Here is a 23,505-nt window from a genome sequence, read left to right as displayed (position 1 = left end):
GTGGGTGCCATTTGCTTCCCTGAGGTACTTTGTATCTACAGGAAGTTTGGGACAGTGCTGCCAAAATTTCCTCAAATGCATTTATATTATGAATATTAATTGCTGTAATTTTAAGAAAATTATTTTCCTGATATTTCTATCTACTTGCCTTTTTTTTTTTTTTTTTTTTTTGGTGAGGAAGATCAGCCCTGGGCTAACATCTGTGCCCATCTTCCTCCACTTTATATGGGACACCGCCAGAGCATGGCCTGACAAACAGTGTATTGGTGCACGCCTGGGATCTGAACCCCAGGCTGCCAGCAGCAGAGCACGCGCACTTAACTGCTATGCCGCGGGGCTGGCCCCTACTTGCCATTTTTTATTCTATAGTCCTTTCTGCCTTGAAAGTTATCAGCCCCTCCAGAAATTCCAACTGCTAGATTAATTATTGTCAATCTTAGTGTGTATCTTTCAAGACATTTTGTTATCTGATTGAATAAATATATAAACATTATAGGCTTTTTTTATTGGTTAATTTTTTAAAATTATAATCGCTATTCATACTGTTTTAAGCTTGCGTTTTTTTTTTTTACTTAACAGTATATCATGAGAAACACTGCTTCATATAATGACCTTATTGCCTGCAGAAGGATAGCCCAACACCCCCACATGGTGTCTAAAATTGTCTAATTTGACCCAAGTTCTCCAATCAGATCTTGCTGTAGATCAGCCAAAATCTTCTGTTACTAAGCTAAACCCTTCACCTTCTCATAAACACAGCATGCTTCTTTATATCTATAGGCCTTTGCTCATTTTCTTTTCCACTCGTCTCATGCGAAGTGTCACTTCCTTAAGAGCCTGACTTTTCTCTGTCATACCACACTAATCTTTCATTTCTGTCCAGAGCACGTTAGCTTTTTGTCTTCTTGAACTCCTGTGTATTTACTTTGCTTTCCTATCATTTTACATTTAGATAATGATACAGAACAGCATAAAATTCAGTCTTTAAGGATGCCTTGTCTTCTTGTTGACATTAGCAAACTTTATTATGCAGGGATTAGTATTCAGTATAATTTTAAAGTACTTTTAAATTACATGTACAAAGTATCTTTGAGATTCTTTAGATAGATTACTTGTTTTCAATATTTTGTTTATTTAATTTATTTATTTATTTATTTTGGTGAGGAAGATTCGCCCTGAGCTAACATCTGCTGCCAGTCTTCCTCTTTTTGTATGTGAGCCGCCACCACAACACGGCCACTGACAGACGAGTGGTGTAGGTCCACACCTGGGAACTGAACTCAGGCTGCTGAAGCAGAGTGTGCTGAACTTAACCACTAGGCTCCTGGGGCTGGCCCTGAACATTTTAAATAGCTTTTCTAAAATTAAACTTGTATAAATATTCATTTCAGATGCGTGGTTGAGGCCTGGAGTTTACTGCGACAGCATTCTACTCGGTTGAATATAGAGGAGTTACTAAAGCACACGTATGAAGTCTGTCAAGAAATGGGCTTAATGGAGGATTTATTGAAGTTACCATTTACAGACACTGAGCAGGTAATGACTTATCAATATAAACTTGTCAGAAATTGAGGATAAGTTAGTGGCTTACAAAGCTATTTTGTTCTTCATAGGATTGTTTGGTGAGATTTTTGCAGTCCAGCGGCAGTGTTCAGAATCATGAATTTCTTTTAGTTCACCATTTGCAGCGTGCCAATTACATCCCTGCCTTGAAGCTGAACCAAACTCTGAAGATTAATCTTATGGTATAAACTTATTTTATTATGGGGGACAAGAGAATAAGGAAAACTGTTGATTTTGTTATGTAAGAGCTTGTAGTTTGGTAACCACTAGGATTTATATAATCTTGAGCTTGGAGAATTCTCTTCTTCTGTAGCAGAATTGAGAACAGGATATTATTACTTGTCTGATTCTTTTTATGTGCCATTTCTGTTTAGATATCTGCCCACAGGTCTTGCCAGACTAACCACTTCACTTGTTGAAAACAAGAGGAAGAGTTAGAGGATAGCAGTGGGAGTTATAGTGCAAAGAGGGTCGACTTCAGGAGTCAGACTGGTCCTTAATTTGCTCTGTGTGCTTGGAACACACTCTGAGCCTTGGTTTCCTCATCTATAAAATGACGATATCTCTTTTTGAGGATGCACAGAGGTGTATGTGAAGTAGCATGTTGCCTGAGAGATGTAGATGCTTAGTAAATGATACTTGTTTTTATTAGTTGTGAAGAATCAAGGCTGGATAGGAGAGACTTGGAATTTATTGATAGGTAAGGATTGATAAAGCAATTAGTGTATGTATAAGGTCTTTGGTTGGGAAGAATGGGATATGTAGGGAGGAGGAAGATATTCTTGGGTATTCAGAATTATATTTTAAATGGTAAACATATAAACATATCACCTAACATTTTTGAAGATTAAATTTTTACCAGTCACGGTATGTTCAATAGAATGATCGTGATCCTCGTTTGCGGGAGAGATCAGTGGCTCGAAATTCTATATTAGACCAATATGGGAAAATTCTTCCTCGAGTCCAGCGAAAATTAGCCATTGAGCGAGCTAAGCCTTACCATTTGTCAACATCATCAGTTCTTCGAGAAGGTAAGTTTTCATTGAAAATGTCATAAAGTATTGGGCTAGAAAAGATTTTGAATGATTACGTTCTGAAACCATTATCTTATATTTAGCTCACTTTTGCTTTGATTCATCACAATGGTGCTTTTTTTACTGGCCACTCTACTCCAAGAAATATAAAGCTTTCTTGGAAATTTTTAAAGCTTACTTAATAATGAAATACAGAATCAAAGAACTCTTTTTATTTCATTCGAAGACTCCTGTCCAACTTTTAGAGAACGTGTAGAATAATTTTTTCACTATCTCCTAAAAGCTCAATTGTTAAATTTCTGCATAGATGTTGCTAAACCAAATATAATTTTAACTGCTTGTATCTTGTGATCTCTGTTTTCCAATCACTCTTTCATGTTAATCTTCTATTAAAATCCTAGTGTTAGAGATGAAATTAAATCCTGCATTCTTCATTTTACAGTTTGTAGACCCAAACCATTATCAGCAGTTCCAAAGCAAGTTGTAACAGGAACTGTGTTAACAAGATCTACTTTCATCAATAATGTATTATCTAAAATTGGAGAGGTGTGGGCAAGCAGTGAACCTAAACATAGCATCTCAGCCTACAATAGGTACGTTTTTCTTAACACATTTTATGCTCGTGCTACTTATTATTCTTTCCTGGGTATCAGCAGCATTCATAAGCCATCCAACCTTAGAATTTATCAGTGTATGTAAAAAGGAAAAACTCTTTTTATGTTGGCTACTTTTTTTACAAGAAGAATATTTTTTGTCTTTAAATTTAAAAGTGATTGTGTTCATTGTTATTTGTAAATAAGCAGAAATGTACAAAGTAAAAAATGAAAGCCCTCCCCTCCCATTAATCCCACCTTCTTACAGTATTTTTAATTTAATGCTCCTTGTGATACATAATCAAAAGTTAAATTTTTATTTTGTTGTAGTTCTAAAATAGAAGAACCATCTCCTATAGTATATTCTCTCCCAGATCCAGAGCTGCCTGAGGCATTTGTTGGAACACCAACTTCAAAAGCATCGCAAAAAATTTCTAGGTAAGAATTTATTAAATTTTTAGACACAATGTTAGGCAATAATTATACTGTAATTTTTTTTTTTTTCCTGGTGAGAAAGATCAGCCCTGAGCTAACATCCATGCTAATCCTCCTCTTTTTGCTGAGGAAGACCAACTCTGAGCTAACATCTATTGCCAATCCTCCTCCTTTTCTCCCCCAAAGCCCCAGTAGATAGTTGTATGTCATAGTTGCACATCCTTCTAGTTGCTGTATGTGGGACGCCGCCTCAGCATGGCTGGACGAGCGGTGTATCGGTGCATGCCTGGATCTGAACCCAGGCCGCCAGTAGCAGAGCGGGCGCACTTAACCACTAAGCCACGGGGCTGGCCCTACACTGTAATTTTTAAGTATCTTTAAAATTTTACAAATATTGTTTTAAATTCTTGAATCTGTTTTTAATTCTTTTTATTTTTTTAATAATTTGGGCAGTAGTATAGTAATTTTAGGAAATTTTGTATCAGCTGATAGTCTACTTAGAATTTTACTTAATGATTTCAGACTGCTCAGAGAAAAGAAGCAAACTCTGTTTTATTAAAATCATGAACCAAATAAGCTGTTAACTTTCTTTAATATAATCTCCTTATTGATTGATCCCTGAATGAAGATTGCTTTTATAATTCCTAACTAATCTTGGTTGGCTCATTGAAGCTTTCTCCTGTGCAACAGAACCTACTAAAATGTCTTAGGTGGCTTCAGATGCAGTAATACTTTTACATCTTAACCTATGGTGTTAGAAAAGTAAATAGTTAAGTTGAAGGTTCGCATCTAAGATGAAATTGTGATTGTAAGTATTTATTTTATTTAAGAACATTGGATAGTGGAAAAGAATTTCATAATCATCAATAGCAGAGAGCAAACAAATGTCTCTCTTAATGTGTTGATTCTTTGTCTTTAATAATATGCCCATGATTGTTGCAAATTTTTGATTGTTTACATTTTATCAAGGACAAAATTATATTATTTTATGGGAATAAAATTATCTGAATTTATGATACTAAGAATAAGGTACTCAGAGTAAGTTAATAACTTTTCAACCATGGGGGCCAAAGCTGTTTATAGTGTTCATAATGGACGTATTTTCAAAGCTTGAAAGGATTTTCTGTTTTTTGGATTTTATTTAATTAAGTTGAGGTTGTTTTCCTTTAATTACCCTCATGAGATGATAAGATTGTTTCACATAGAAGTCATTATTGCTGACATTCTGTTTTCCTACCAATAGTTCTCATTTTTTTTTCCCACAAGTCGCTTTTTTTTGGTCCCTTTGTAGTTTAATAGATCTGGGGTTCAAGAAGGGAGCAATAATAAAACTTTTAAGACTCTTGATTAATGGCCTAAGGACCTAAAGAAGTATTATGAGAATCCTTTAAAGCCAGTATTAACTCACATGGAAGAGAGCTGATTGAGGTGTGAATGTTTACCTTTTATAAAAATCATTATAAAAATCATTTTCATTCCCTAATTCTGTATTTTTAAAATTGGTTTGCATTAGTGGGTAGTAAGTAAATTTAATGGCTTGTGACTAGCATATTTTTAATGAAATAGACTAGAATAGATAATAGAAGTGGGCACTGCATACAGTAAGGCTAAGTGCTGTTTTATATAATTTATGTTTTGTGTATGTGTATGGTCTAAAATGCATTACTTATTTGGATCACGGTCAGAAAGTTGTTGAGAAAATCCTGAGACCTAATTCAATATTTCTTCAGAAAATATCATGATACAAAATATTTTGATAATTTTTTTGAGTATAACTTAAATATGTTAAGTCTTGCTGGTGTAAGAATTTTGCTTTTACTCAGTAGGCACCATTTGTTACTTACGCCCTGCTTTTGAGAAGCAGTCATTCATAAATGGGCACCTTAATCATAAATGCTACCACAATGCAAGGCATTTAACAAAGTATCTATTTGGGGTAACCCAATATAGTAGTGAGCATACAGTTTACTAATACAGAATTTAAGTACAAGTGAGGTAGAGAAGTAGAAGAAGAATCAGAATAGACAATAGAGAAAGAAATGTGTAGCAGACGGATTGGATATTTTGGTTTGGTGGAAATCTCATAGCTGTGCATAGTACAAAATAACTAGTAGGAAGACCCTATATTAAGAAAATAATTCCGGTAAATATTTCCCCACTGGGTAGTAGGTTGGGTCTTAGAGCAGCTATGATCTGTGTTGGTCTGCCACTCCTAATTGTGAAAATCTCATCTGAACAGAAAAGATAGAATGACAAGGAAGGCAAAGGCAGCAACTGGAAGTTTTTATTTATGGGCACCAAAACATGCTACTCTTTTCTGGTTATTCTCAGCTAAACCACATAGGCATTTTGGGGAAAAGGTATTATTTTTATTGCTAGAAAATATGACCATAAAAGAGACCATATATTAGGAAATTGAGAAAGGAGTGACCTTTGCAAATGGTCCACCAGAAATCATAACTTGACAATTTTACTTTTGAGTTTAAATTATTTGTCTGTAAATTAAGTTTTTAAGCTATTTGGACTATACATGCTTAATACAAGTCATCAGTGAGATCAGTTTTATTATTTGATATGAACTGGGTCCAGGACATTACAGAAAACCATTCAGTAGAATCTTGGGATTCCATTTTGTCACTAACCTTATTAATTTGAAAAAAATAAACATTTTTTTTTCTTGATCAGTCTAGTCTTTATTGCGATCAGAACCACAAAGGTAAAATAAACCAGTATTCATTTTGTTCATTACATATAGGTGAAAGGAATTTTTACGTGTTGATGAAAATGAATGGTAGCAAATGGGTTGCTGGGGAAACATTGCCCTGTTTTCTTTAGTATTTCGAATCATTAGCAGTTCATCTTCATTTGAAAGTAAATGTCTAACACACAGTGGGGGCTCAGTAAATATTGGTAAAAGAGAGGAGGGAGGAGGACTAGAACTCCTTTTTTTTTTTTGGATCAGTTGTTATATATTACTGTTTTTTGCTACTGAATTAATTTTTTGAACTAATGGCTTTATATTAATGTACTTAACTAAATTTTATTTAATTTTCATGTGGTTATCATATTTACCAGTGAATATAGAAGTTTGAGTAATTAAAAGGCATACTAAATTCTTTTGTTTCTTCAATATAACTCAATAAATAAGTAACCACGATTTTTCTATTCATATGTATACTGATTACAGACTGCTGGATTTGGTTGTTCATCCTGTCCCCCAGCCTTCTCAATGTTTGGAGTTTATTCAGCAAACCTCCCCTACAAGATCTCCTTTGTACTTAGCATCCACTTCATTGCCAGTAAGTTCACAATTAAAAGGATCACGGCAGAATACCTCCAGGGCTTCAGAATTACATTTACTTGAAACTCCTCTTGTAGTTAAGGTGAGTATTACATGTCTAGCATTCATGTTGAAGTTAGAAAGTTCTTATTTTTCAAGTAGCAGGGAGAAGAAATAAGCAATTTATAAATGATATCTCTGGGTAATTGACAGCTTTTTTTTTTTTTTAAAGTTCTTGTGGCTATCTTTCCAAAATGCTTACTGTATTTTTACAACTTTGTAAACAGAATTTGCTAAATTTACGCTTTGTGCTTAACTGGCGTTGCACTCAAGGTTAACAGTTATTTTGTTGTCCTGAAAGTACTGCAAGGCTCTGTGTGGTATTATTAATGTGCCTTTATCCTTTGAAAAGTGCTTTCATGTTCTTGGGTTCGCTTCTTTTACTTTTAAACTTCATTTCTGATACCATTTTGCTGTTATTTCTTTCTTTTATCAAATGCTTTTTAGTTCTTAGGTTTATTTTTATTTATTTTAATTCGGACTTCTTCAGTGAAACTATAAACAGTTACTCCTTACTGCTATCAGTATATCTGTCTTTAAATTGCCTTTTCCTCCACGCTTTCTGCTATATTATTAGCTGAGAAACTATGATGATTGATAAATAGTGGTCTTTTACCTTCTCATTGTCTAAATGTTTTTAGGTATGTTATCCCCTAGCTCCTTGTCCAGTATTTTGAATTGAATCCCAGAAGGTTTCTTCCTTTTTTAAAAAATTGTTTTTAGATATCCAGTATTTACAGTGAAGCAGGGAATTCTTATTTTTTAAGCTGAATAAAAGGTACTTCAATAAATTCTGGTCCTAAAATAGTTATTTAAAAAAAAATTGAAAAGAAGGTTGAAAAGATTAAGTTCCTGACATTTAATATCCAGTGCAGTATTTCTGACTTATTTTTATCTATCCAGAAACAATCACATTTTATATTCTCTATGGCTAGGTTCAAATGAAGTTAAATCAGAGAATAATTTTGTACCTGCTACCAAAAGGAATCTAGAAAAAAAAATCAATATAATCTTGTAATGGATCTAATGGAATTCGATAATCTAATGGGATCCAGTAATCTTTTTACTACTCCTTTAGAGGAAAAGTTGAGTGAAGGAATTATTTCTACTAGTTTCTGTGCTAATTATTTTTATTCATTATAGTAAATCTTCAAAGGATTCTTATAAGTAATCCAGTTACTGTTGGATTTATGTGATGAAATTGTATTTTTTCTAAAACATTCTTAAAGTCAGTCTCATTAATTTAGATTAGTTTGCTATATTTAAGCTAGGTTCTGTTCATCACACAGTATCATGTCTTTCACCCAACTAAAGTTTTCTAAGCAATAGTTAAATAATTTACCTTATCTCAGCACTTTATTTTTTAAGTTAAACTTAAAAACTTGGGAATAAACAAGCCCTTTGGAATGAGTATAGATGTACTTTTATGTTTTGTAGCCTTAGATATAGAAAGGTCTGAGTAGAATTTTGCATTTTCTTTCCAGTAACCTGTAATAAAACTTTTTATTGATGTGTTTATTGGAGAGGAGAATATAGTCACCATTGTGACTCAGTTCACCCTGTCTATCCTTATGTCCTTATGCCTTTTACAAACACTAATGGTAGAATTCCATTTGTTCTTTGTCATAGAAAGCTAAAACTTTGGCCATGTCAGTTACTTCCTCTGGATTATCTGAGTTCACTCCTCAATCCATCCTAAGGTCTGGTCTTCGAACAACACCTTTAGCATCTCCCTCTGTGTCACCTGGAAGGTCTCTTACCCCTCCTTTACGACTTAAAGAAACTAGAATTTCATTCATGGAAGAAGGCATGACCACAAAATGGACTTCTGGAGTAAGTTTGATAATAGTTGGAACATAAAAGACTTAAGAATATATTAGCTTCTACAAGTAGAAAGTTAAATAAATCAATTTAAATAATATCACAATAGATTTTTGTACACAGTCTTATAGACAGTAATGAAATCAGAAAACAGTTCGGAAAGAACTTTAGGGCATTGGCTAAGCCAGACCTATCATATACAGGTGAAGAAAATAGGACTCAGAAGCCCTAAGTAGATTGCCTATAGTCAGATAACCGTTTGGTGGCAGAAATGGGACTAGAATCAAGACCTCCTAATTCTTAGTTCATGTTTCTTTGTTTTTTAACCTATATAGTGTTGCTTCTCTTATTAAGTTCCTAATTGGTTGTCTATTTAGGAGGGTTTGTCTTCAGAGCTGCAGTGTGGGTTAATAGGAACCCATTTGATGATTATTGGTCATCTTGCCTATTCTATGTTTTAGTCTTTTGGAAATACTAACTTATTACCAATTAGGGAAACATTAACAACCATTAAGTTTTAATCATGTATCTGAAGAGAATGGATTTAGAATAAGTGACTTTTGATGAGAATGGATTTAGAATAAGTGACTTTTGATTGAGAAGAGAATTTGGAGAAATACTGAACATGGAAAGGGTGGGTATGATTGGGAGGGATAGCTTAGACTGGACTGTGATTTTTACTGGTAAAACGTTTTTTCAAAATCTTCTACTTAACAGGCTGCAGATGACAGCAAAACAAAAGTATTTGTAGCTACACCTTTCCATAAATGTGAAGTTCCACCAGAAACTGAATGGCCGAAGAACAAAGATAAGACAATATCTTTTTCCCTGGATAGCCCTGAAAAGGATCATCAAGAAATGGATGTGAGGTTACAGGATACACCTTCACAAAGTTTGGAGACCCTGGATACGAGCAAAGAAAATAGCAATGTTTCAACTAGATCTGACCAGACTACCTTGGAGTATCAGGATGCACCATCACCGGAAGACTTTGAAGATGTTCTCATGGCCTCTAAGCCAGCGAGCTGTTCCACCGAACTAATTACTAATTTAACTGAACAAACTGAGAAGGACAGTGATAAAGATGTGTTTGAATCAGAAGTAACTCCTCCAGACCTGGAGACACAGTTGGGTAAGAACTTATTTCCAAATATTCCAAATGGCCAATGATGTTCCTCAATAAAATTTGCAATAGAATTTTTTCCACCATAAGAAAAGCGTCAGGGTTAAATAGTTACATGATCACAGTAACCAAGTTCTAGACACAACACACATTTTATTCTTTCCACTTACACATATGGCTTACTTACATTGTTCTATTTATTATAAGTAGGTATGAGATTTGAAGTGAAGAGAAGTTATGTGTATTCTTTTTTTATTCAGAAATGGAATTTGGAAAAGAACAGTAATGTTTAAGGAGGAAATGTCAGATGTCAGTCTGACTTAAGGTGTTCCTGTAGCTATGAGAAATAATACTAACTTTACAGACTAGATTGTTATAATAATGTTTAACTTATCCAGTAGCCTCAACTTTCTGGAAAGCTGTTCAGAAACCAGGGATTTCTTTCTACTCTCCATCCTTACCTCTGAAATAATAACTGGACAATCAAAATAAATGTCCAAAGGCCCATGAATTTATTTTCTTTGTATTCAATTGATATTGTTCATCAAAAAAATTTTGAGTCCCTAATGTATGTGCAGCGGGTGGGGTTCCTCCTGTGTGTGTGCTAGGTGTTGAGGATCAAACAGTGAGTAAAGTAGGCATGGCACCTGCTCGCATCTAATTTAGAGCCTAGTGAACTATATAAACAAAGAAGCACTTATAACCTAGTTTGATAAGTGCTGTGCTGGGGGACATAAAAGGGACCAGGAGAATGCCAGAAAGGGGACAGAGTTGGCTTAGAATTGGTGGGTCAGAAAACTTAGTCTGTTTTTATGTTTCTTACCCCTGCACAGTTCTAAAAGCTTATTTAAAGGTGACTCCTGGGGCCGGCCCGGTGGCCCAGCCGTTAAGTGTGCATGCTCCACTTTGGCGGCCCCGGGGTTCACAGGTTCGGATCCCAGGCATGCACCTATGCACTGCTTGTCAAGCCATGCTGTGGCGGCATCCCATATAAAGTAGAGGAAGATGGGCACAGATGCTAGCCCAGAGCCCATGTTCTTCAGCAAAAAGAGGCAGATTGGCATCGGTTGTTAGCTCAGGGCTAATCTTCCTCACAAAGACACACACAAAAAAATTAAAAGTGATTCCTAACTTTAAATCTGTAAAACCAAATACTTATATAAAAATCTGTTATAGTGGTTTGTTTTGGGAAATATTTTCTACCTAAGCTAAACTGAGGTTTATTAAGATGTGAGTCCAGTGAAGTTTGGGCTATGATGTCTTTATTTAATAAGCATAGCATTATTAATTGCTCTAAGAATTTAGAACTCTCCTCATAAATAGCATATGTCTAGAAGTGTACATTACCCTTTTGATGTGCTGTGTTCCACTAAAATATGTGAATGGTAAATATTAGATGAGCATGTTTATGGCAGTGTCTTTATTGATTATTCCTAAAATGATTAGGCAGTCTCAAATAGAAGTTTTTATTGTTTTTGTGGGGGGTTATATAGCACAAATTCTGGAGTGAAACAGGCTGGATTTGAATCTTAGCTACTTAGTAGGTTTGTGATCTCAAATAAGCAGTGTAACCGTATGCTTCTGTGTTCTCATCTGTAAAATGGGGATAATAGTGCTACCACTTTGAATGTTGAGGATTAAGTGAGTTGGTTTATGTAAAACACTTGTAGAAGTGCCTGTTAAGCCAAAAGTGAGAAGTGGTAGATTAGGGGGGGCTCTTGAGCTAGGCTCAGAGAATTAGAAGAAGGAACTGTTGTTGACAGTCTGATGTCAGGGGAGTAAACCTAAAAGTAAAAAAAAGCAGACCCAACAACTTGTTAAAAAGTGGTGGTCCAAGACTGAGTAATCGCTCAATGTTTAGCCTGAATAGTTGTGAATATTCTTAACTGTATGATTTGTAGGCATTTTAGAAGATGCAGAAACAAAGGACCTCTTAGTTGCAGAGGAGGCACTTTCAGAATTAAATCACTTAAGCCGCATTCAAGGAGTTGAAACTTCTCTTTGTGTACCGTCAATCCATGAAGGGTAAGTTTATAGAGAAAATTACAAATATTAATAAAGTTTATTGAAACTGTGAACCAGTAGTAAAATAGTCTATGCCTAGATTAGCTCTTATTTGGATCTTGGACATTTCCATTTTGGTAATATTTTCTGTTATGAAAGAAGTTCATTTGTACAATTGTGTGTTATTTAGCAGTTATCATGAAATCTTAGAATGATACTAGACATTTCCTGAATATACAGAGACCTGATAAATTGAGGCAGAACTCTTTTATATTCTGGTGATTCTATTTTTTTGAAGACCAAAAGTTTCACCGACAGCCATGCATTCCTCCATGCCCTCCCATTTTTAGTGGTTTCAGGATGATCAGGTATGAGTCTTCTGTGGCACCAAGGTGGAACATAGGGGACGTGGCTCAGAGGCAGTTTTGTTCCCTACTAGTTGGTGATAAAAGACTAGCAAAGTTTTTATTTGTTTTTTAATGACTGTTTGAATTATTATGCTCCCAATTAGTCGGTTTCATTTCGTGCTTGCACATTTAGGCAATATACTAGATGATGTAGGGCACTGCTACTCAAAATGTCGTCTAATGGATTGATGCCAGTTCCCATACAGTTTATGGTCTGCAGCAAGATAAACAGCTTGTATTAGAATATAAGTCAGTCTACCACTTCCTTTGTTGAAAGTCGGCTGAACTAATCAGTGAAGTAATTGATCCACCTTCTGCCACAAGTTTGTTATCTCGTTGCAAGACTGGACGCATTGCACATCAGCACTTTGAATAACACCGTTGTAGAGGATACAAAAAAAGTTGCAGCTTCAGTTATTAGGAATTAGTAAGGGTAATTTACTATGGTTAACCTATATAAACTGTGATAATTTAAGACGGTGTAAATGGTTCATTCCTTTATAAGTCCTGAGAGTAACGTCACACACCACCCACAAAAATCACTATCATAATAGTCACCTCTCATACATTGAACTGAGTCATATGCTTCACTTCTGAGAAGAGAAATCCTGATTAGCTGGAATCGTTGCCAGGCCTTCATGCAAAAAAGTGGGAGAAAACAATATGAAAGGATTTTTCAGATTGTTTTATTGTTTGATTCTAATGTTTTTTTCATTTTAATGCAAACTAATGTTTATTGCAATGTGTTTGACGGATAATTGCAGCAATCACAAAGAGCAGTCAACGTGACAAGAAAATTTGTGGTCATCGGTAATAGTCTAGGTGAATGTTCACCATCTTAACAAGCTGGTTCCTTTTTAAATATAAACTTACTTGGTTTGTGGTTCTTAGTTATTTACTATAAATATTGTGAGTGAGATAAATCTTATAAATATATCTATAAATAAATGTGTATATATTCCAAATATGTGCTTTTTCTTGGATTTACTTTATAATTTTATTTGTCCCATTTTTAAAAATCATACTTTAGTGGGGTTTTGGGGAAAGGCCAGCTCAGAATAGGAAGGGACCACTGTCAACATATTTCAGGAACTTATTTTCATCAAGTGGATTAACACAGGTCTTGTTGGTCTCCCATTCTGAGTCGTTTGTCGTATTCTTTCCAGTTGGCATTAAAATATTGAACATGATTCTACTGAGTATATAGGAAATATTCCATAATATTCGCTAGACTATTTGAAGAATGTGGCCATAGATAATTAAAAATTGGCATAAATATGATTTATCTTGACCAACATTTTAAAATCATTTTATTTGTAGTTTAAGGCCATGCCATTGTTGCCAACAAAGTAAAATAATAGAAAATAGGAAAAAACAAGTATAGCATTACTTGTTTCTCAATTCACTTGTAAATTTTATAGTGTTATTTAGAATGAACTTGCATGGTATTAATTTAACTGAACCTTGGTTTTCATCAACAAAATGACAGGTAGGAGAGGGAGTAGGGCTAAAGCAGGTTAGAGCAGATGGTATCTTCTTACACACTAAAGTGTATATTTCTATTTCTAAAGGAAAATCCTCACCCTGAAGCCCAAGGTACCAGTTTTAGACGAAGGACTAGTATCTGTTGAAACTTGCACCTCTACAATTAGAGCAGGTAACAACAAATGTATGTATTATTTTGATTTTAGAATTATTTCATTTAGTGTTTTGAGTAAAAAATATTCTTTTCTTAGAACAAAGGAATCTATTATCAAGATTTTTTTTAATCTCAGTTCTTCCTCTCTGGTCAGCTTCACTGGCTGACAGTAGTATTCTAAGGCAGTGTATCAGCTATCAAAACAGTGAATTGCTTGCAAGGAACTCTATGGTTCTAATAGTGGAAGTCTTAGAATGATTGTTATGGACACACTTGCCTTCAGAACGTCAAAGAGGAGCAGTGTAAGCGGCCACTCCCCAGCCGGACTGCATACCTGCTTTTCGATCTTCTGGGACTCATATGTACACAGGGCAACTTTCATTTTTATTCTGTCTGTGATAACTTAAGGCCAAGATTGGCTTTTTATTATTAGAAAATAATCACAAATGACTAAATTTACTCCAGGGAAATGAACAGATGTATGAAATTCATGATTTTTTTCATCTGATGAACATTTTTGTGAGTGCCTCCTTTTAGACCCTGGCTGTACAGAGATGAGGAAGATGTGTTTTCCTCAGTGAGCTCACAGTTGATTTGGGAGAAAGCAGACACCTTGAATGCCTTTGCCCGGAGCTTGTCTAAACATTTCACGTGAGGACATAACAGTGCTATGTGATGGTGTCAGTGCTATCTGCCTCTAGAGCCCATGCTCTTAACTGTTACACCCTTCTGCCTGTCACATTAGGAACAGGGCTTAGGACAGCTGGAATAGACCTGGTGTTTTACCCCGTGATTAAGAATGTAATATATGTTTATTGTAAAATAATCAGGAGAACATAGTCTAACATGGAGAGTAAAAATTCCCATAACCTAGTTACCCGTTTTAAGGATCCATTATTGACTATTTACGTGGTCTTTTTCCTGAATTTTTTTTCTGTGAGTATTTTTCCCCATATGTTGACAGAGGAGATAAGTATGGTGGCTGAAGAGTACAGGGGCTTGAACCAGACTGCTTGGGTCCATAACCCAGTTCTGCACTTACATATAAAACTATGGGTTAGCCTCAGTTTCTTATCTATAAAATATTAATAGCTGTAAATGTTAATAAAAGCTGAATAAATATTAGCTATTATTATAAATTATCACCAATTAAATTTATTATCAAAACAACTTTTTTTTTTCACTTAACAAGGTATTTAAGACATTTTCTCATGTTGTTAATATAGATTAATCCTGTCCTTTTCTATGGCTATAATAGTATTCCATAGTGTGGATGTGCTGTGGTATGCTTATCTGATTGCTTATTGGTGAACATTTGGGCTGATCACAATTTTTGTTTGTTTTGCTATTTCATTTCTGCAATGAATATTCTTAAGTATATATCTTTGCACATTCTATGTCAATATTTCTGTTGGGTAGATTGCCAGATCAAGGAGTACACAGAGATTTTTAATATTTTATTGTTTTCTCCAGTAAAGGTTGTTTACTGCTTTCATTCACTGATGATTGGAAGGTAAAGTGTGTATTTTCCCATTCCTCTTTGCCAAACTGACAGGTGAAAAACTTTTATCATGTTATTTTATAAGCAGTCTTTGTATATATATTAGGGATATTAGCCTCATTATGTGTTAAAAGTGTGAAAAATTTTTTTCCTAGTTGGTCTTTTTTTTTAATTGTTTTATTGATTTTTGTTAATTAAATTAGATTGATCTTTTTTACCCCTCCTTGAGGTGTTTTGGGTTTTGTGTCATTCACAAACTCTAAATCCAAATATGGCTTGTGAGTGCTAATGACATAAAATTTTGGCAAAGAGGAAGGTGAAAGATAAAGAGGAATTTTTTTGCTTTGTTTTTTCTTTTTTGTGAGGAGGATCGGCCCTGAGCTAACGTCTGCCAATCCTCCTCTTTTTTTGCTGAGGAAGACTGGTCCTGGGCTAACATCCATGCCCATCTTCCTCTGTATGGGACGCCCCCAGAGCATGGCTTGCCAAGCAGTGCGTCAGTGCGCGCCTGGGATCCGAACCAGCGAACCCCGGGCCGCTGCAGCGGAGCATGCTCACTTAACCGCCTGCACCACCAGGCCGGCCCCAGGATTTTTTTTTTAATAAGAGGCCCCCCCATCTCCCCAAGTTTTGTAAAGTAGTGGAGTATGTTTGTGGCCATTTGGATGCTTTCTGCCGAAAGAGATACCTAGTTCTTTTCATGGCCAGATCAAAGCCCAGATGGCATGTCCCTCGTGTAATTCTATAATGGCTCAACAGGGGTAGCTGGTTGTTCAGTAGTCACCTGGTGAACATAATTTTCAGATTAATTTGATAAAGAAGAAACATCTGAGCTCCTCAAAGCAGTTATCATATCGAAGTTGCACAATAAGAGCAAGAATTATATTCCAGGGGGCCGGCCGGTGGCAAAGCGGTTAAGTTCATGAGTTCTGCTTCAGCGGCCCGGGGTTTGCCGGTTCAGATCCTGGACGCAAACCGATGCACCACTCATCAAGCCATGCTGGGGCAGCGTCCCACATAGAAGAGCTACAACTCTACAACTGTGATACACAACTATGTACTGGGGCTTTGGGGAGAAAAAAGAAAAAGAGGAAGATTGGCAACAGATGTTAGTGCAGGGCCAATCTTCCTCAAGAAAATAAAAAATTAAAAAATAAATAAAATGTATCACTATTAAAAAAAAAGAATTATATTCCAGTTGAGAAAAAACAATGTTGTCATTTTTAAATGTAAAATTTGTCTTCTGTGTGTTTTGTCTTTGTGGAAAGCAAATATGTATTATTTAAACTGAGTGATTGGATACTGAAGAAACAGGATTAATATGTAAATCCTCGTAGGCTTTTCCCCTTTAAGTGTTAGAAACTTTTTGGCAAGTATCAGGGTTTTTCAAGGAAATGTTCTCAAGTGCAATATAGCCTTTTCCCTTCTGTTTGCTCCCCAAATAGTGTATATGTCATTTTTTTTGGTTTAAAACATGGAAGGTGAACTCCCACTTTTCTTTCAGCTGTGGCCGGTGTCCTTGGTGATGGTGGAAGCCCTAGGCTCGTTGTCTCAGCAAGTCCTATGATCTCTGAACACAGGCTGCACCAGGAAATAGCACTGAACTTACAAGAAGCTCACGAAACAGAAGTTGACGTACTAAAAGCAAGTGTTGACTTACCAGAAGAAAAGCCTCCAATTTCTGACGATCCTCCTGATACTCAAGAAATTCATGTAAAAAAAATTAATTTTTTACTACTTTGTCAGTCTTTCAATTGTGGTTTAGTTAGGTTTCCAGCCATAGTTCAAACCTAAAGTATTACTTACTTTTATAAAGAGGCTATATAAAAGCCTCTTTATAAAAATCTTTGTTGAGAAGACATAAGTTTATAAATATTTTTTGGGATTTATAAAAGAACACATCCTTTAAGTAAGAAGTTGTTTTTCATGAAAACCAAAAGGCTGTGTTAAAAGAAGTCACAATTTTAACAGTTTAATTTTTGTTTATATCTGGTTCAAGTGAAAGTTCTTTTAGCCATAGGAAAACAGATACTGGCTACTCCAGAGACAAGTATGGCATTGAAACTATTCAGAGCTTACATTTGAAAATAATTGAATACAGTTAAATAGGATTCCGCCCCCCGCCATGCATACAGTCATGTGCCGCATGACGATGTTTCAGTCAGTGACGGACCAGACCGCATATCCGATAGTGGTCCCATAAGATTAGTACCATAGAGCCTAGGTGTGTAGTAGGCTACACCATCTAGCTTTGTATAAGTACACTCTGTGACATTCACACAATGACAAAATTGCCTAATGACGCATTTCTCAGAAAATATCTCTGTCGTTAAGGGACGCATGACTGTACTTTTGGGAGAATGATATTCAACTGGCTGGGGTTTAACTTCTTTATACTCCAGAAAGGAATTTTTTTTTTTTTGGAACTTAGTATAAGTTATGGTTCTTACAAATTCCACCAAATCTCTTTTATTATCAGCAGGCAACTTTTATATGATAAATGAATTTAAGCTGAAGAAAAACCAGCTTTTCTAATTATTTATGGAAATTTGATTGTATAGTATTTGGGAAGTTTCTTAACTCATGAAAATGTCATGGTTATCCATATTCATTTTCATGGGTATCCTCATTGTGAAATAGATGGATAAAATCCCTATTCCTTCAGCTGGGAAGCTAATAAAAATTGTGGGCATGGTATAAGCGGGAGTCCACATTTCTGGGTATTTCCAGTCTTTCATCTCACTGAATGTTTGGGGGATGGAAAATGTCATGTCTAGGTGGGTGGTAATGTTCTACCTTCTTGGTCAGGAGATCTCTCTGTTACTTTCTACCTCCTCCTTTTTCTCCCCTTCCCTTACCAAAAGGTAAATGCAAGGACCATTCCTTCTTCCACCAAACCCTTGCAGGAGAGGTACTGAACTTGAAAGCCTTAGGAATTTCATGGTTTATGCAGCCCCAGCAAAGGGAAGAGGATTGAGTCTAGCCCAAGGGAGCTTATGTAGGTGAATTCTTCTTCAACCTTATGGGGATCATGCTGTTTAGAAAAAGTGTGGTTAGTTAGGTGATTTGGGGATTATCATTAAAACACAGTTTGGGGATTGTTTCTTTTTCTCCAGTTAATTTTTTTTCTTGGATGAGAATAGACTAAGTCCTTAATTCTTCTCACAACTGTTAGCATCATAATAATTTTCAAGATTTTGTTAAGACTGTCTTTTTTAGCCAGGGAAATGTGGAATTTCTGCTTTAATTCCATTCAGGGTCTCAGAATCGTTTCTGTCTAGTTATTTTGCCTGAGTGAGAATGTCTGCTTAAATGGGTATTTTATAAAGTAAACCCATAAGTATATGCCGTATCATATGTAGCTAATGTTTAACAATTCATATACCAAGAGTGAGATGGTCATTTGAAAACTTTATGCTTTAGGTTAAAATAAATATATACATTAAAATTTTTTTACCAATCTCTTATCTTTAATTCATTTTAGGTGATTGAACATGAAAAGCTGGAAGTTCAAGATTCAGGACAAGAGGCTAGAAATCTTTCATTTAATGAATTGTATCCCTCAGGAACTCTTAAGCTTCAATATAATTTTGATACCATTGAGCAGCAGTTTTGTGACTTGCCTGATAATAAAGACTCTTCTGAGTGTGACATTGCCGAAGTAGATGGGGAACTGTTTGTGGCTCAGAGCAACTTTACCTTGATATTGGAAGGTGAAGAAGGAGAAGTAGAGACAGGTGATTCTGCGGCATCTAATGTGTTAGCTAAAGCAGCTAACACAGCAACTGAGGAAAAACATGTGTACAGTGGGGAAAATGATAACCATGGACGTGTTGCAAATTTACCATCTATCATAATCAGTGATCAAGAGTCCCAAAAGGTGGAGACATTACCATATGTGCCTGAACCAATTAAAGTAGCAATTGCAGAAAATTTATTAGATGTAATTAAAGACACAAGAAGTAAAGAAATTACTTCAGATACGATGGAACAGTCCATTCATGAAAACATACCTTTAATAAGCCAGAAGGTAATGTGTTCCACCAAGTTAGTCAAATCTTCATTTAAGACTGTTCAGGAAACAAGTACAGTGACTATAAATGTCAGCCAGGTTAATGACATGATTTCCTCCAGAACTCGCACAAGAGGACAACGTGTCCGAAACCTAAATGTCACATCAGCACAACAGGAAGAGTCAGCAGATGCTGCTGCTCCTGAGCTGCTGGGGCTCTCAGTTATGAAGAAAACCAGGAAAAGAGAAGGAATTTCTGGGGCTTCTGAAAGTGCCTGTTCTGATGTCAACGGAATATCTCAGAACCAGCAAATACCTCAAAGTTCTATTACTCCTAGGAGAGGGAGGAGGAAAAAAGAAATTAATCAAGACATGTTAGAAAGTATTAATTCTATGGAACAGGAATTACAGATTACTCCAGGTAGAGAATTAAGAAGGTTAAAATCATCTCAGCTATTGGAACCATCAGCTGAAGAAACTTTTAGAAAAGAAAAACTTTCATCTGTTACCAAAAGGACTCCTAAAAGAACTAAAAAATCTGTAGAAAATCAGGAAAGTGTTGAAATTGTAAGTGATCTAAAAGTTAGTAAAGTAGCAAGTCCTAGCAGAAGTACCAGAAAATTGAGAAGTGCTAATTTAGAAACTTCTGAAAAAATAGGATGTGAGCAAGATGGGAAGTCCATTGAACAGCAGCTGCCTATTCAGCGTAGCAGAAGGGTTAAAAAGAGAGAAGCTAGTGCATCAGATGTCATAGAAGACTCTAAACTTGATTCATCTCAGTTGACTCTTCAAGCAGAATTGGATCTGCCTGCTACACCTAGGAAACGTGGTAGACCAAGAAAAATTAATCTCTCCGAAGATGTAGGATCTGAGGCTGTTAAGGAAGCGAAAAGTCCCAAGAAGAGAGAAGTTCTTAGCATCCAAAGGAGATCTACAAGAAATACCCCAGCTAAAAGTGAAAATACTAGTGTTGGAAAACCAGCTTTAGAAAAATCAATTTTAGTGCCAAATGAGGAACATGCTACGGTGATGAGCTCTAAGAAGAAACCTACAAAAAGGACTGAAAATCAAAGCCAAAAACATCCATTGCACTCAATATCAGAAAAACACATGGATGAAGAAATAACACACAAAGAACCAACTGACCGAGAAGAAAAATTGCTTGCCACAGCTGCTTTGACTAAATCTTCCCGTAGCACAAGGACTAGATCTAGCAAGGCCATCTTGTTGCCAGACCTTTCTGAACCAAAAAATGAGTCTTTTTTATTTTCTCCTCCTGTGTCAAAGGTTCCAAGGAAAGAGAAAGGTACTTTTATTTCTATTCAAAGCACAAATTTCATCTCATTCAGAGTCATCAGCTTAAAATTATGTTGTTTTAACCATGATTTGATTTAAGGCAGTAATTATTTTTCCTAAAAATGATTTGTAGTTACAGGGAATTCCTTTCCCCTCCAAAAAAAAAGAGCACACCAATAATAGTAAAATCTAAAGATTTTATATTTCTAAGTTCATTTTTAGATTCAAGAATTTTCTGGTTCAGTATGACTTTTAAATCTTATAATTCACTTGACATAGGTTTAATTTTTTAGAGTAGTATCATTTCTCTTTATTCTGCCCTTAGATCATAAGTAACTTAAATTTGGTTTCTCCCCAAGTAGAATCAGTATTTCTAATATAAGTACTACCGTGTTTGGCACATGTCCCAGGTGATAGCCACAATCTCAAATTGTTTTAAAGGGAAACAGCAATAGAATTCTATTGATTAGGATACCAAAATTGTTTAAATCCATAGTCCCTGTGGCCCCTAAACTGACATGGCTGCGTGGCCACGCTCCCTCATTGCCAGTGACAAGCTAATGATTGTACTGTTTGGTTGGTATAGCTCATACCTTCTCAACAGGAGTAATGTCTCTCCCAAAAGTGTGAAAATATCTTACTCTTTTTATGTATAAAGCACAGATATACGTAAAGTACATAAAGAGATATACAGTATATCTGTGCTGTTAAGATTTCTTGGGGGAAAAAATTTCAGTGAGGGAGGCAATTAAGAAAAGTCTCAATGAGCCAGCCCTGATGGCCTAATGGTTAAAGTTTGGCACTTTCACCGCTTCGGTGGCCCGAGTTCACTTCCCAGTGTTAGAACCACACCACCTGTCTCAGTTGCTGTGTTGTGGCAGCAACTCACGTAGAAGAACTGGAACAACGTGCAACTAGGATATACAACCACGTACTGGTGCTTTGGGGAGGAAAAAAAAGAGGAAGATTGGCAATAGATATTAACTCAGGGTGAATCTTTCAAAAAAAAAATCTCAAAAGGCAATAATGAAGAAAAGGTTGAGACACTGGTGTAGCTGAATAGATCCCATTAGGGTAGTTCTTTGCAAAAGTGATAAAAATGGTTAGGTAAACAAAATGTAGTTGTTTACTTAAGTTATAGTTTAAGATTTGAATTTCAGCAAAGCAGCTCAGGGACTTTAGGTGACTTAGGTGTTTTATTTATTTAAACTTTTTAGAACTGTTGCATGTTATTTTTTTTTATTTTTGGTGAGGAAGATTCGCCCCTGAGCTAACATCTGTCGCCAACCTTCTTCTTTTTGAGCTAACATCTGTGGCCAGTCTACCTCTATTTTGTACACAGGTCACCACTGCGGCATGGCTGACATGTGGTGTAGATCCTCGTCTGGGAACCAAACCTGGACCACCAAAGCAGAGCACGCCAAACTTAACCACTAGGTCACAAGGCCCGCCCCTGTTGCATGTATTTTTAAATGCATTAGTGAACATCCTATACAGTTGCCTCCTGACTTGAAGGCCAGGAGAAGAAAGATAAACCATTTAAAAAGCTGCAACTAGAAATTTTCTGTCTTTAACATTCACCATGCAAAAACCTCTTTAAATATATTGTATTTATGCAGTCACTTATGTGTATCTAGCCTGAGTCCAGGAAAGGGCCCTTTGCCATAGAATTGATCATTTGTCTTAAAAGGGATTTGTAGTTGTAGGAGGTCCTCCCTGCGTCACACCCACTGCTTTTTGTTTTTTGGTTTTTTTAAATCTTTGATTTTGGTAGTACTGTATAATTCAGTTTCTTCATGGTGTTAGGAAAGTGTGGTTGTGCCTAAACTATATTTTGCATGGAAGAAGATGAAATAACAAAATGTGTGAGATTTTAGCCAACTTTAAGCTGCTATATTAGATAAAAGTTAAAATGAAAAAAATACAGCAGTGAGTGGCAGAAGAACATCATTAACATAATTCTTTTATAGTTTCCTCATGACTTAGAGAAATATAGTAAACACAAAAATTGTGGGTTATTTTGGTACAGCAGAGCAAACACTTCAATAATTCTGATCTTTGCTCTCTTTACATAGTCGTCACCTGTATACCTACTAACTATAACTTCTTTCTGTAATAATACATGCCTGCCATACAAAATTAGACATAAAAGTATATGATCTAGCCATCTAGAGGACCAGTAGTCACTGTTCATATTTTCTTGTCTATCCTTCCAGTTGTATATGTGTTTTTGTTTTTACTTACCCTACCCGTAAAAGAAGCTATCTGGGTAAAGTACTTAGCTTGGTGCCTGGCTCATCTTAGACAACCAGTTAATGAAAATTATTTTAGGTCTTTGTTGAAATTATCACACAACAGAGAGAAAGAGCAGACTGAGCCAAAAGCTAAAGCCTGAATCACTCTGGAGTATTATAGCTTGTTTTTTAAAACACCCAATAAACTGTGGTTTTTATATATGTATATATTCTGTCATCGTCCCCCCCCCTACTTATTTTATGAGCATTTTCAGATACTCTCAAATATTCTTCAAAATCTCAGTGTTCGTGGTTTTGTATTTTTTGTTTTTTATATATTGATAGAGTCCATATGTGGTATTTCATCTCACTGCTGTGCCACAGATTGCTTCAACATTCTCCCGTTGGGTATTTGAATTGTTTTCAGATTTTCTGGTATGAAAAATAAACACCTTCTAGTATGAGATGAGATTATAGGCAGTGGGAAATTTGGGACTGGGATT

General features: G+C 35.7%; 1 protein-coding gene across 3 annotated transcripts in view; it reads left to right on the top strand.

Annotated features, from left to right (window-relative positions):
* The window catches only part of AHCTF1 (AT-hook containing transcription factor 1), a 97,353-nt gene that overhangs the window by 68,180 nt on the left and 5,668 nt on the right, over window positions 1-23,505 (top strand). For all 3 annotated transcript variants that reach the window (XM_058533580.1, XM_058533578.1, XM_058533579.1), the window contains 12 exons: window positions 1,392-1,536; window positions 1,614-1,745; window positions 2,444-2,594; window positions 3,040-3,190; window positions 3,521-3,628; window positions 6,813-7,008; window positions 8,595-8,798; window positions 9,504-9,918; window positions 11,811-11,934; window positions 13,892-13,989; window positions 16,965-17,173; window positions 18,945-20,778. In XM_058533580.1, coding sequence (XP_058389563.1) covers window positions 1,392-1,536; window positions 1,614-1,745; window positions 2,444-2,594; window positions 3,040-3,190; window positions 3,521-3,628; window positions 6,813-7,008; window positions 8,595-8,798; window positions 9,504-9,918; window positions 11,811-11,934; window positions 13,892-13,989; window positions 16,965-17,173; window positions 18,945-20,778 — 3,767 coding nt within the window. The remainder of the gene's footprint in view (window positions 1-1,391; window positions 1,537-1,613; window positions 1,746-2,443; window positions 2,595-3,039; window positions 3,191-3,520; window positions 3,629-6,812; window positions 7,009-8,594; window positions 8,799-9,503; window positions 9,919-11,810; window positions 11,935-13,891; window positions 13,990-16,964; window positions 17,174-18,944; window positions 20,779-23,505) is intronic.

Source organism: Diceros bicornis, chromosome 38 (assembly GCF_020826845.1).
Source record: "Diceros bicornis minor isolate mBicDic1 chromosome 38, mDicBic1.mat.cur, whole genome shotgun sequence".
In the NCBI taxonomy this organism is placed as follows: Eukaryota; Metazoa; Chordata; class Mammalia; order Perissodactyla; family Rhinocerotidae; genus Diceros; species Diceros bicornis.
This window is presented reverse-complemented; position numbering and strand designations above follow the sequence as displayed.